The sequence below is a fragment of the Columba livia genome, chromosome 3, assembly GCF_036013475.1.
Source record: "Columba livia isolate bColLiv1 breed racing homer chromosome 3, bColLiv1.pat.W.v2, whole genome shotgun sequence".
Classification (NCBI taxonomy): Eukaryota; Metazoa; Chordata; class Aves; order Columbiformes; family Columbidae; genus Columba; species Columba livia.
The window spans coordinates 69,295,405-69,309,140 of record NC_088604.1 but is presented as its reverse complement, the minus strand read 5'-3'; the positions used below and the strand labels follow the sequence as shown (position 1 = coordinate 69,309,140).

The 13,736-nt window shown below is 37.3% G+C and overlaps 1 protein-coding gene across 3 annotated transcripts in view; it reads left to right on the top strand.

The window, feature by feature from the left end:
- Positions 1 to 6,787, top strand: part of ADGB (androglobin) — a 101,758-nt gene extending 94,971 nt beyond the window's left edge. For 2 of the 3 annotated variants that reach the window (XM_065057507.1, XM_065057505.1), the window contains 4 exons: positions 1,677 to 1,791; positions 3,245 to 3,347; positions 4,722 to 4,905; positions 6,555 to 6,787. In XM_065057507.1, coding sequence (XP_064913579.1) covers positions 1,677 to 1,791; positions 3,245 to 3,347; positions 4,722 to 4,905; positions 6,555 to 6,731 — 579 coding nt within the window. In that variant the 3' untranslated portion in view covers positions 6,732 to 6,787. The remainder of the gene's footprint in view (positions 1 to 1,676; positions 1,792 to 3,244; positions 3,348 to 4,721; positions 4,906 to 6,554) is intronic. The other variant, XM_065057506.1, reaches the window with a different exon arrangement.
- Positions 6,788 to 13,736: the final 6,949 nt, after the last annotated feature.

The following is a 13,736-nucleotide window of genomic DNA, read 5'->3' as shown; positions in this document are numbered from 1 at the left end:
CCACCATGACCATTGAGGGATTCTCAACCAGAAACCCCAACACAGAAGCGTTGCGCCTTTTTTATATCACCTTTCAGAAATGAACCTCAAACATGGGTCTTCCCAGCTACACTTTCAGATTTTCTCAGTTCTCTTCAGTGTATCCAAGGCTCACAATTTTTTCTAACACTACTTTATTAAATTCTGATCTAAGGAGAGATGCATTACTCTGCAGCTTTGATTGGCTGTGCTGAGGCTGAAAATGCAAGTGCAGCCTACTAAAGATTAGTTGGAAATGAATCCCCTTTGATGTGTAGAGTCTCTTCAGGATGCTGGTTCTATAACCTTTGCCTTTTTTGATCAGAAAATTGACTGAATTACAGGTAAAGCATTGCATTTAAAAAGTCCCTTTAAGACTGTGACATTTTTCTAAAGCAGCTATCATTAAGAAAATTGAAGAAACTTCATGTAATACACTAAAAAAAGGAGGTCTAAACTGGGGGTCTGCTACCCAGACTAAGTAGCTTCACTTCTTCCTGATCACCCTGCCCCAGCATCTGCCTGTTCCAGGGGTCACATACCTTCTGTCTTTGGGAATTAGGTGCCTGACTCCAGGCTGGCCTTTGGCTTCTCCATCCATTCTGGCAATCTGATACATTAAGAGAAAGCCAGAGAGCCAAAGTCACCTTCTAAAAAGTCAGACAGAAGTGGTGATGCCTGGTACTGTCATCAAAGGTAACTGAGTCTGAAAGGTTTGCACCCATAGCTCCCATTTCTCAGAAGTCTAAACCACCAGGCTATAGGAGCTGCTAGAGGGAAGTGATCTTTCCCTACAGAGGTGCAGTAGCTGAATATATTCTGACCATACGTTCAGCTATGAGGAAACCTTGCTTTTCAGGGTGTTTTATTTGTTTTTGTTTTAAACCTGAAGATTATTTTAAACTGCCCAGTGATCAATGATTTTTCAGTATTTCCGTGCATGATGATCTTTACTGTAAGTATTCAATGTCTCAGGATTGATTCAATGGGAACCCTAGCATCTTTTCTGATTCCAGCCCCAGGCAGATTTGCATACTGCTCTCTGGCATTAGCTTTGTTATTGACAGCATTGTTTTCTCATTTGGGATAAGTACTAAATATAGCCAGTATGCATTGAGTGAAGTGAAACCATTCACATTGTACTGCCTACTCTTTATTTTACTGAGCTACCATCTCACAAAGGTTTTCTTAGGAGTTCTTATTCATATACTCAAGACATACTTCATAGAAATTAAAGATGAAATTCAAGTGCTAATGCTATTTGATTTCTCCTCCATACAACATATTGAAGTAAACAAATTTAAGTTCCAAAATACTACTAGAAAAATTCAATGTTTACTGTTGACAAGTTGTTACTTCAGAAAAAATATCTGTTGGAGATATGGCTTGAATATGATTCTGACATGAAATGTCATCCTCTTATGTTTATCTTTTTTGTCTCCCCAGTGGTATTCCTGTAGTTACATGTGATGTTTTTATAGATCAAATCAGTGAAACATACTTACCAGTAATATGAAGTAGCGTCATACCTCACATGCACTGGACTTGAAAATTTACTGTCTTATTGAACATGTATAGATTCTTACTTTTTAAAATGCTTTGGGATTTAAAGTATGCAATAGAAGTTTTCTTATCTGGATTAAAACTTTGATCTCTAGGCTTTTCAGGAACGCATGCGGTTTATTAATAAGTATGCTGTAAGAGATTCAGAGCAGCCCACAGCTGGGACTGACACTGCCAGTTTAACGCCTTGCTCAGAAGAAATAGGTAAAGGTATAACTTTCTGTCAAGCATGTCTTCGGTTCACTGCGGTCATCATGTTCATGTCCTTAGAAAACACTTCTGTGTTAAATACTGGTAGTAAATGTAAAGAACAGCCCCAATAAAGATGTCTAAATGCACAATGGCATTCTTAGTCTACAACTTCTCTACCCCCTCTTGGTTTTAATTGTTACATTTCTCTGTTTTCAGACTCAGCTTCTTAGAGGTTGCCAAGTTACCCTCAGGGAAACTTTAGGCAGTCCTTCTGTACTGGAATTCTAACCCTAAATTAACCTGAATTTTTTGAAAGTTCAGTGAAAAACACCTACTCCCTCAATTCCAAGTAGGGTACTAGAGGCCATTACTGTAGAAATATTTTTAAAATTGTTTAGCAGTTGAAATAGTGTGTCAGTATGACACTAATACTTCTAATGTGCATTTTTTTATGTTGATGTTCATGGAAACTGTTCATGGATGCAGCTCTGGAAGTGAAGTGTCAAAAAGTGCATACTGAGTAGCATCAGCTTCCTGGCAGCTTCCATGAGTGTCATTTGGTTTTACTCAGTGGTTACAATTTCTGTGGATACTTATTCTTTATTCCCTGGCAATTACTGGATTCTGATGAAAATTTGAACTGTGTGCAAGCCTGTTTCTTGTTTCTTTTCTTCTAAGAATAATGCTGAGATCAGGCCATCACAAAAAGGAAAGTATAATACCCAAGATAATTGTGACAATATCTGGTCATGGCTCATGTGCATGGAACAAGAACCTGTGACCAGTACATAACTTGTTAAATCTCATCAAATTTCACAAGCATTTTCAGCACATCCAGACAAACAAAGAAGGAAGTGTTGAAAAAATCACAACGCAGCTCAGCCCACTGGCCTGTTTAATATCAGCTACATCGTTGTATTGTGAAAATGTTACATTAAAGCATAACATGGTTACTATCCATGTGGTTAAAAAAATTCTAAGACTTCAGAATGACAATTTTAAGTTGTCATGGGACTTTTTTATCTTTAGGCTGGTATTTCCGTAACTAAATCTCTGCCTAAAAGGGAATATATATTTTTTAAACTACAGCCAGGACTGAACAATCAGATTTTTATTGATTTTTGGTTTTTTAACAAAAGAATGTGATTCTTTGCTGATTATAAGTTGTTCTTATATTCTTTAAGCACTTTAAATTGAATGTTCTTCCTTAGATTTGCAAACCTTCATGAGTACTATACTATGGATTTAGCTAAAATGCATACAATAATTTCACTCTAGCATATGAGGTTTTGCACCATCCTTGATTCTATCATGAGTGTTGGAAATAAAAAGACAGAAATATTATATCCTCTCCTACCCATATTGTCATTTAATAATGTATTCTGCTGAGCTAAAAGAAGAAAACTATGTAAGTATTTAGATGGAGCCTCCTAGCGTAACTGAATAACCAGTTTAATCTGTTCTATTGTAGATTCTCCTTCCACAGGAAAGAAAGCATCTCAAGCAACTATTGAAGCAAGCTCAAAAACACAGCATAAAAAGTGGGAGCCTATAGACCTTAATCCTTACATGAGGTAAAATGCAGCAAGAGGAATGAAGTCCCAGTTAAACACCAAAATGAAAGACTGGCTAAGGATTTTCATATAGAGAAAGTAGTAAATGAAATATATTTCATGCATTTGTATCATATCTGTAACTGGATGCAGCATAATAGATGTGAATTTAGACTTTATCCTTCATGTGTCATTGAAGCCAGCTACAATTCTGCCACACACTTGTTAAAGTTGCTGTGAAAATCCTGGTCCGTGTTTTTATCTGTCCTTTGTGTTGTATACACAAAATTACTCAGTAGTGAAGGCAGAAGTGTAGACGGCATCAATATACAGTTTTCCTGGCATGAATGTGTTTTAAAATCAGTTCTTTCCTTCATCTATTTAGAATTCATGTCCTTTCCTTAACATAATACATGTCAAAGGAGCTGAATCTCTGTATTACGTGTAATGAGAACGTGATACAAAAATCTGAAGAAAATCCATGTGCAGGCAAATATGTTTATTTCAGTGGTCATCTTGAAAGAAGCATATATGAAATATGTCAAGATGTGATGCTAGATTCAAATAACATTTAATAAATGCTGTTCTGTTAATATTAGTAATAGTTAATAGCTGAAATAATTATATTAACTATATAATTTATTCAAAATAACTATATTATGTCTTGATACGAACCTATCTAGCTAATATACATGTACCTGCATGTTTGCTCAGCTGCAGCTAGAACCCAGTTCATGTTTAAGTCTGTTTCTATTTGTGTGGCATTTATGCAGCTCACTGATTTTCAGAAGACCTTAGAACATGCTAAAAAAATTTTCAAATTTAATTTTAAATTGAAAGTGAAAGTGGTTGTATATTGACGTGAATAACATTTAAACAGTAGAAAATATGTCGAAATCTCTTCCACGGGCCTAAGTCTTGCAAACATTTCATTTTGTTCAACTCCTTGACTTTTACACTAGTCAGTTAAGTCAAATTATAAAAAGATATAAAAAGATATTCCATTATGCCAGCAGAAAAACAAAACAAAACCAAGCAAACCTAAATTTGTCTCAACGATGAATTATAATATCAAAAACTCCTGGAAAAATGGTATTTCTTGCAAATTAAAAATATGTGTTACATATAGGAGTTTTTCAAATGCTCAAAGATTAGCATGATTTTACAAATATTTTTGAAATGGACACCCTAGTGTAAGAAGACCTGGCTTCAGGAATGTACTTTCTCATCAGTGTAATATATAAGCAGAGGAGAAGTGACTCCTTAACCATATCTAAACATACAGTAGTGACAGTGCAGTATATAAGCCAAATATATGCATACAGGTGTTAGGCAAAATCTACACTACCCAAAACAGTATTTGAAATGAGATCAATACCTTTTTATTTCCTTCAGGAAAACAAGGTCTGAGTCTGTGCTAAGAAATGAGTCTATCATTCAACAGCAAGAGATACGTAAAGCGGAAAAAATCAACCATTTTAGGGAACTTCGAGATATGGCTTTGGAACAAAGAGAAAAAGAACAAAATGACAGAGCTTTATTGAAGCAAAATATAATGGAAATGTATGAGAATCTGCAGGTAAGTTTTCAAGATAACTTTCCAGTAACTATTATTGTGATATCCACCACTGGTATGACTATCTTGCAGGACTTTTGTATTGAGTACCAATAATTAGAAACAGTGAACAAGCTTGAAATTTTGCTTGGGTAAAGGTTAAAACTAAAGGTTCTAGGGAAAAAAAATAGTACTACACAACATCCTTAGTATTATATTTTTGGTACTTTCTTGATCCAGCTCTTTGCAAAAGCACTATTTTAAGACTACCATCATAAAAAAATAGTTATAAGTGAGAATAAATTGAGCATTTGACATACATGACCAAATGCATGTTAGATAAAGTATCTCTGGTTTGGCTGGTTTTTTGGCAATAGAATTGTATAGGGCTTTTTGGAAAGTAATAAAGAACAAGATAATTTGCCGATGAGGGTCAGTTGCTCCTAATACATCTTACAGCAAAGTCAGAGAACACAGTTTTCATGGAATATGCATGATGCCAGCAAACGAAAAAATTGAATTATTAATCTGTAAAAAACTGTGTGTATAAATAATAAATGTGGTAGTATTAATGGAGGATCCATTGTTAGGATTAACTCAGCCAGTGCATTTGCACATGAAATTGATAAAAATATCTTAATAAAATCAGCTTAAACATTGAGTATCAACAGGAACAAAATATTTTTGATACACAGTGGTGATAGAATAACCACTAGCAATCAGCTGGTGACTATTCAGAGCTCTTAAAAGTGGGTAAGAAACAATAAAAATAATTCTACATAAACACAACCAGTTTACAGACATCACTTGAAAACACCTCCTTAGCAAGTTCCCACACAGCCTGATTTATATTACTTACCTACAAGTCTCCAAGGGGCCGTATTTCTCTACTGGTGAGTGTTTGATCCTAATAAGAACACATGTCTGTGTTTTCAGGTGTTGCTGTGATTTTGAATGCCTAATGTATCACATATGAGAAGGGCAAATTTTTATTAAGAGTAGTTCCTCAGCTCTTTCTATAAAGTATGTCCCTTAAAAATGCTTCACAGTGTGAATTTAAAATGGGAGTTACTTGTGAATATGCACACTGTGCTGATTAGCATTTTTACAGTTTTTTCGTTTGTAGGCCACAGAGAACTACATAAAATATCCAGATATCCCCATTTTCCAGGGTAGAAATGTAAAGGAAAAAGTTTTCAGAAGTGTCCAAGTCCCACTTGCCCTAAGTCTTTTTGAAGATCAACGTGATTTAGGCTCCTTTAGTCTCCAAAAAGAGTAGTTCTCCTAGGCAATTTCAGCATTTCTGAAAAATAGGTTTTGAGGGACTTGTTTAAGACAACAAAGCAAGCAAGTAACTGAAAAGGGACTAGACCTGGATAGGTAACTAGTCTGTTGCCCTATCCTCCTTTCAGACAATTAGCTTACTATGCTGGTGATTCAAAAAAAAAAAATAAATAAATCATGAACTTTCTCTTTTTTCTTCATGATGACAAGATTGACATATAGCTGTGTCACTGTGACAAATCAATAAAAACACACGTAAAAGGACAAGGAGAGATGCTCTCATTGTACTTACAGAGTCAAGAAGTGAAACATAACAGGAAGGATGCAGTTCCTTATGATGAAATCAAGATTAATGTGTTGGGGGGGTATTGCTGTTTGTTTTTGGCTAGGCATCCTTAGATGAGACCCGAGGCAGAGTTCACAGCATTCGGGAAGCATACAGAAACAAGCTGCTAGAAGCTGAGCGCATAAAACAAGAAGAGCTGGCAGCTCAAGAGGCAGCCCTTCAAGCAGAGCAAGACAAGAAAAGCCCAAAAAAGAGAAAAAGTGTAGTGAAAAAAAAGTAGTTGCTAGCACTGCTGAGTTATATTTAACAGTTTGGGAAAGAAAGTTTATACGCAAACATGAGAAAGAATGTTATTTTCCAGTATTTTTGTCAACTATATCACATTTTATCTCTTTGCCTGGTGCTAGCGAAAAAAATGATCTAGTATTCTTATTTTTAACAAAGTGCATGGTATTTTGCTTCTCATAAAGATACTCCCTACTATTAAAGTATGTATGTTTTACTGGAACAAAACTTTGCAATAAAAATTCTTATTCCATTCATATTCTTCTCCTAAAATCACAATGTCTTTTGTCTTCTAATTCCAAACAAATCAGAACCAGTCAACAATGAATCAGAGTTGAAACAGTGAATGTAACCTATCAGTTTTGAAGTCATTTAACTAGGCAGAAAGATGAGCTCCTTAAGTGGATAACAATTTGTGGAGTTTATAAGAATTAAATAGTGGCATACTGCACTTTTCATATGCAGGTATTGGAAGGCTTCCCAAAGCCTGGTTCAGCAGCCACTCACAAACTTTCTGTGTACTCTAGTATCTTTTCGCTTTCATCGTTCTCTTAAATGGTTTTGAATCTTAACTCTCTGTAGTTGTAAAGTCATGGTACGACCTTCCATGGCTTGTTGAATACTCCTTAAAACTCTATTACTCCCTTTGTTTGTCTTTTCTAAGCTATATTTTGCCCGTGATGGCATTGCTCGAAGTGATTAAAATAGTTTCTTAGTTCCTAGACTTTCAGCTGGAATTTTAAAATGTTTCTTAAAGATAGAACCAGTGTGTGAATGAAGTGGCTATCACAGGCTTTCTACATGGAGGGTAAAATATTTTCTCTAAAGTACTGCTTCTATTAGCATAGAATTCCTGTATTTTTTGATACTGTCATGAAACACAAAAAATAAGTGCATTCATATTCACTAGCTAGCACGCTGTAATTGGAGACAATGGTCAAAACTCTAGAAATGGTGAAAACTCTCTCTAGATCAGACAGAGCTGTTCTAAATGGCTTAAAGACTTTTCTGTGTGTGTAGTCACAAGCAGCAGCTTTGGAAATTAGACTGCCTACAAATTGTGTGCATACAATATGCCCAGGATATCCAAAAGCATGTAATTATTAAGGCAACATGAGAAACCATGAGACTCACCTACTTAATGCAAATCACAAGAAATGTCATCCTTTGCATTCTGGTTGCTGGTTAGCCATTGCATTTGAAACAAGCCTTTCTTCTGTGTCTTGATGATGTGCCAGATGTTCAGCTTCTGCTGGTTTTGCTCACCTCTGTTTTATCAATACCTCATTGCCTGGCCTGAACTTGACTCACTCCTCTATCAGTTTTGTGATGTCTGTTCTTTGTACATCATCACACCTACACACCTGCTGTGATGCCTCTGCCTCCATTTGGCCTCCTTCCTCCCATACATCATAAACTAAACTAACTGGCTTGAGTTTTCTTGTTTGGAAAGGAGGAATTGAAACCAGAGTCCTAAAACTGCACTGGTGATTTTTATTTCAAAGAGCAGGAGCTAAGTTTTCCTTTGACCCATACAGGCTGCAAATAAAAAGCCTGTCAGTCTTGTGCTATAATTGCTCTGACTTTGTCCTCTCTATTTTGGAATATGGGCTATACCGCTTCATAATATTCCATCTTGTTTCCATGGCAATAGCACGTGTTGGTTGTCTTCTTATGTGAATCTCTAATGAGCTTCTGTAGAGGAAGACTAAGCCGAAGTTCTGTTCTTGATGTCACTGCAAGTGCTATAATGACATTCTGTTGTAAAAATCAATCCAATTCCAAAAGGCAGCATAACCGACATCTAAATGTCAAAAATTCCGCTAATAACCTGCACGATCACAACCCATCCCTGCATGTAGTCAGCTATAAAGTGACTTAAACTCGGACACAATGTACTCAGATGTACATTATCAAATCTGGTTCTGATATTATACACAATTCTAAGTTTCATAATTTCCTCATTTCAAAAAGTAATGTGGCATCGTTAAAATCTGCTGTGTCGTTTGTAATGTCTCTAGTGGCTCATTTATCATTTCAACAATGGAGATATGAGGGAGTGAATTACTGTCACACTGTTTAATTGCATGTACTTTGGAGTACGTACTGTTTTAAGAGAAACACAGTAGCAGTTTTATTAAATCCCTGTGCATATTCCAGAAAAACAAAATATCCACTTACCTCATAATGGAGCCTGGGAGAAAAAACCTCGTTTGGATTTTGCCGAAGAATTTACAGACATCAGACCCAGAAACAGATGACTGATGAAAATTCATATGCATCAGTTTTACATCAACACAACAGCTTTTTACATGGTGCACTACATTACAGGCGAAGTTAGTGGGGAAAGATGTACAAAAGCTAAACCAAAAATGTAACCATATTTCAAAACAGCTATTTGCAGTAATTTAAAGAGCCATCATGTTCAGCACATTACTGTAAGAAAAACAAACAAGTAAGACTATATATTGTGTCGTCATTGGTAGGATTGTTGCCTCCAGATTGTAGACCAAGTTGTTCAATAGTCTAATTATGTGTTCACATGGAGAAAGTACTTTTATTCTTTTGCCTTTTGGGAGTCAAACAGCTTTTATGCACCATAATATTATGAAATTTAATCAGCCTTTATATCAAAGGAATTTACTGTCTGTATTCAGTGCAAGAAATTGCTCAAATTCTGTTTTTACATATTGTATGTTTCAGAAATATGCCACATTACATCAAGTATTCATATTTTCTGAAGGTTTCCTGTAATAAAAGCTCTGGTATTAGGATAGTTATCATTCCTGCTTATACTCAGCCTGGCCATTCAGGGCCAGATTCAGTAGAGGTATAAGGACAATTTTCAATTATGTACTTTCTTATTCAGTAAAGAACTTCAGCAAAGGATTGGAACATGGGGTCAAGCCCTTTACAGAACAGAATAGATAGGGAAAGCTTTTCTGAATCAAGACATGATTGCTTGATATTTTAAGACGACAGTCATACTGGAGGTGCAATAGAGGACTGGCTCCATCAAAGCATACCTTACCAGGTATCTGGTGGCTTCAAGTCACAGAAGAGAGGGTTTGGATCTGGGGGAGTGGGAGCAGGGGTGGAACAGTTGCCATTCAACATGTCTCATAGAAAATCATCCCTGAGAAAGTTTGCACAGTTTGTCACTCACACAGCTTCTGATTTTTGTGCATGGAAGGCCCATGTAATGAGGAACAGCACAGGCAGCGATGTCAATCTCAAAATGCTGCAGTTTAGTTGTCTTGTAACTTGGAGAGTTGCAGACATCTCCCCTGAAATGCCAAGTCCTACTCCTGAAGAAGAGTATGGCAATAGCCGTCTCTGCACAGAAATAATGAGATACTCCAACAGTTCAGAAATCCTGATCTGTCTCTGGCAGAAGATGGTGTGCTTCTACAGGGTCCATCTCTAATATTCTGGCAAGATTTTATTATTTATATGATTCTCTCAAACCTTATGTACCTCTAAGTCATGAGCCAAATACACAGCTAACTCCAATCTCTGCATTTAAAACACTGCTGAACAGTCTTTTAGTATCTAATCATTGCTGAGGACTTGCACGAGGAGAAGTGGTTTCAGGGCCCAGCACAGTGTCACGCTAGAGACAAGTCTGGCTTTCCTCCTGTGGATCAGCTATGCAGTTTGAGAGACCTGATGAGCTCAGAGCTTAGGACAATACTGGAAATATTTTACATTTATACTTTGTGATTGGCTGGAACTTTGACTAAAGATATATAGATTCTTAAGAGCAGAGGGGCTTCTTTAAGGCTGAGCTTCATTGTTTTAATGGTAAAACAAAAATAATTTGTTTACTGATTCCTGCTATGAATTTCTCTTTCATATGAAGTAGAGACAGTTGCACAAAGGAAACTGTCACTGTTCAGCAGAAGTTTTGAAAAGTTTTGGTAGAAACTGCAAATGCCAGGGGAGAATGAAAACTTTTCAACATGTTAGACTGCATTGTGAATAACCCCTCCGGAATTTCTTAGAGTTTGCTTGCTTTACTTCTACATTTCAGGAAAAAGGGTAGCATTTACAAAGCGATGCAGGTACCTGAGAAAGAAATTGAGTCATTGACTTAATGGGGATTAACTCTGTAAAGAGTTAATCACTTCTAATAATTCTTTGTAGGTGTGTTCTTCTAAGCTTTAGTGGTTTTCACTGCTTGATCCTTTTCTTTTGACCAGCTATTATGAACTAGAAAGGATCTTTTTCATTAAAATACATATCTAAAGTTACTTTTCAACACAAGTAGCTTCATTAATTTTCAAATGACTTGTCCCATCTGCTTTGTGTTAATTTGGCTGGCATTTACACAATGAGCTACAGACCAAAAACCAGATCAAGCCCGTTCCAGGATGCTGAGACAAGTAATGTGCTGTGAAATCAGGCTCAGTTCTGAGCTGCCAGTCTGCGCACCCCGGCAATGTGCAGTTAACCAGCTATGTAAGGTCTCATTCTAATTCAAGGATGAGACAGAGCGTTTATGCACATGCACAGCGTTTCCCCTCCAAAAGCCAAGAAAACTGTCTACATATTTTGTCTGGCAGAAAACATAAGAGAACAGCTTTGCATAATCACACAGCAGTTTGCAGAATGGAAGAAATCTCACTTTCAGAGCCCTTTTCTCCTCTCATTGATTTCTTGAACCAGCCCTAATAGATTCACGGTTCAGGTAATGTTTCAATGATATAAGTATTCTTGTTATTTTCAGAAAAACAAGAATCTGTTGTCCTCCATCTCAAAGGAGGACAAAGACAGGAAAGAAGTAGAAAATCAGGGAAGGAGAAGAAACAGCCTGCATTATATGAAGTGAGATAATAGCGCAAGAGAAAGGTGCACTGAAGATGTTACTAGTCAAAATAAAATAAAAAATAATGGGAGGGTGGTCAGGTGGGACTCAGGACCTTTGATTTCTGTGGCAAGAAGAATGTGGTTAGGGACGGTGGTTCCAAGACTGGCAGGCTCATCTGACCACGAGATACTGTATGGACCCAAGTGTAGCCAGAACACATCACTTGGCGTCAGATCTGGACACACAGTTCTCTCTGAAACCTAGGCTACTCTGCCCAACATCTCAGCTTCTCCCTAGGGGCAAGCATCTTGCACATGGTAGCCCAGTGGGTACAGCACAGTCTATGGAAAACAATACCCAGGCTTGTGTAGCCTCAGCCTGAGAAAGCTGAAAAAGACCCCGTGGATGTGTGCCCAACTCAGCATGGCATCACAGACATTTTTCCCAGCTACCCTTGAGCTTGGACCACCATGCAATGCTCACAAGACCAGGTATAGAGCACAGCAGGAGGGAGCCTGACTCTGTGTGTAAGCTAGATCCTTGCAAAACTGGAATATGTCAGAAGGACGAATATAGCAGGTGCATGTTCATAGATGCTGATAAGGTTTAACTTGCTAGTAAGTCATGTAAACGAAGTGTCTTCCCTCCTAAAAACAGAGCACTGTTCTGTGGCCTGGAATGTCCCAGATTTAATTTCCAGCTCACGGCTGGGCATTCTACACGTGGCAAAAACCAGAAGACATCAGCTACAGAGGCAGCCAAAGCACTCTGCACGCTTTTAGTCTTCTCTCTTACACCACAGAACTGTGGTATGAGTGGATATGAGGTTCAGCTAATGAAGGAATGAGAAGCTGCTTCCTCTCACTTTGTCCTTACTCTTGATAGAACAAGTTCCAGAGCACTCCCTCATCATCATCGAAAGCATTAGGAACAGCAAGGGAATGTTTTTCTACTGTTCCAGTGCAAAAAGTGGGTTTCCCAAAAGCACATTTCTCAGACTTGCTGAAGTGGCTTTCAACTGAACTATTCAGGGTTAACAGTTCCAAAGACTTCACTGGCATCTTGGCTTTTTTGAGTATTTTCTTTTTTTCTCCCATATATATTACTGGCTTAACACATTGCAGCTGCGATGTTGCAGATGGAAACTGTTTTGATAATTGATCCTCTGAAATACCATTTACTCATAGACTGAGATATTCAAGTGCTGTGTATGGTGTTTGTCTGTCTGTATCCATATCTGCTGTCTCTTGAAGGCTCTGAATTATTCACCACAAAACAAACAAAAAAAATTTTGGAAACCTGGCTAGGATGAGAATAATGTATTTCCCTGTAACAGCATTTACAAATTGGAGAAAAGCAAGTCAAGATGGAGTATCATTCTCGTTCCAGTCTTCTCACTGACCTTAGCAAGAGCTAGAGGTCTACTGTCTTCTCCTACATATCTATCAGCATGTGTGCTGAGTACATAATTTATATAATTTAACACACAGTCAACAGTGTCAGTGTGCAGTGTAGAACTGAAAATCAGGTGTGAGACATTTTATAAGATAAAGTCCATGCTCAGTGAAATTCAGCTAGAGCTTTGCTAGAGGCCAGGACTCTACCGATGGGATACACAGGATAAGACATTGCGAGATATCACCCCTGACAGTCCAGGTAAGTACTTTGCTTTCAGATACTACAGGGCTCAAAGTCTCCTTGTTTAATCCTTTTTTTAACATGTTCCACTGGATTCATTGCTGCTTTCATACTGTCACCCTGGTAGCAGTGTGGCTAGATTTGGAAGTAATACAGATAAAGAGGAAATTACTTTAACTAGAAACCTACAGAAAGGTTGTGCCACCATGTGACAAAAAAATTGTCAAAGATTGTACAGATAGTATAAAGGCAATGCATAACGCTGGCCAACTAAATCTGGAGGCTGAGTCATTCAGCCACTTTTAAAAATTCATAGTGATGATTGTTGCCTGGAGGAATTTCTAAAATGAGATGTGAGTTGTGTCAATGCCAACAGGTAATATACAGGTAATTAAGAGAGTATTTAGCTTACTAAATGGCTTGTAATTTTTTTTTATGTAGTTCCAGTGCTGCTGTTCTCTCTTTCAAAAATCTATAATGTTTTATTTATCAAAATGTGACAGCTTTACAGTCATTCTGAAGAGTCTAACACCTACTTGTATCAGGTGTTTC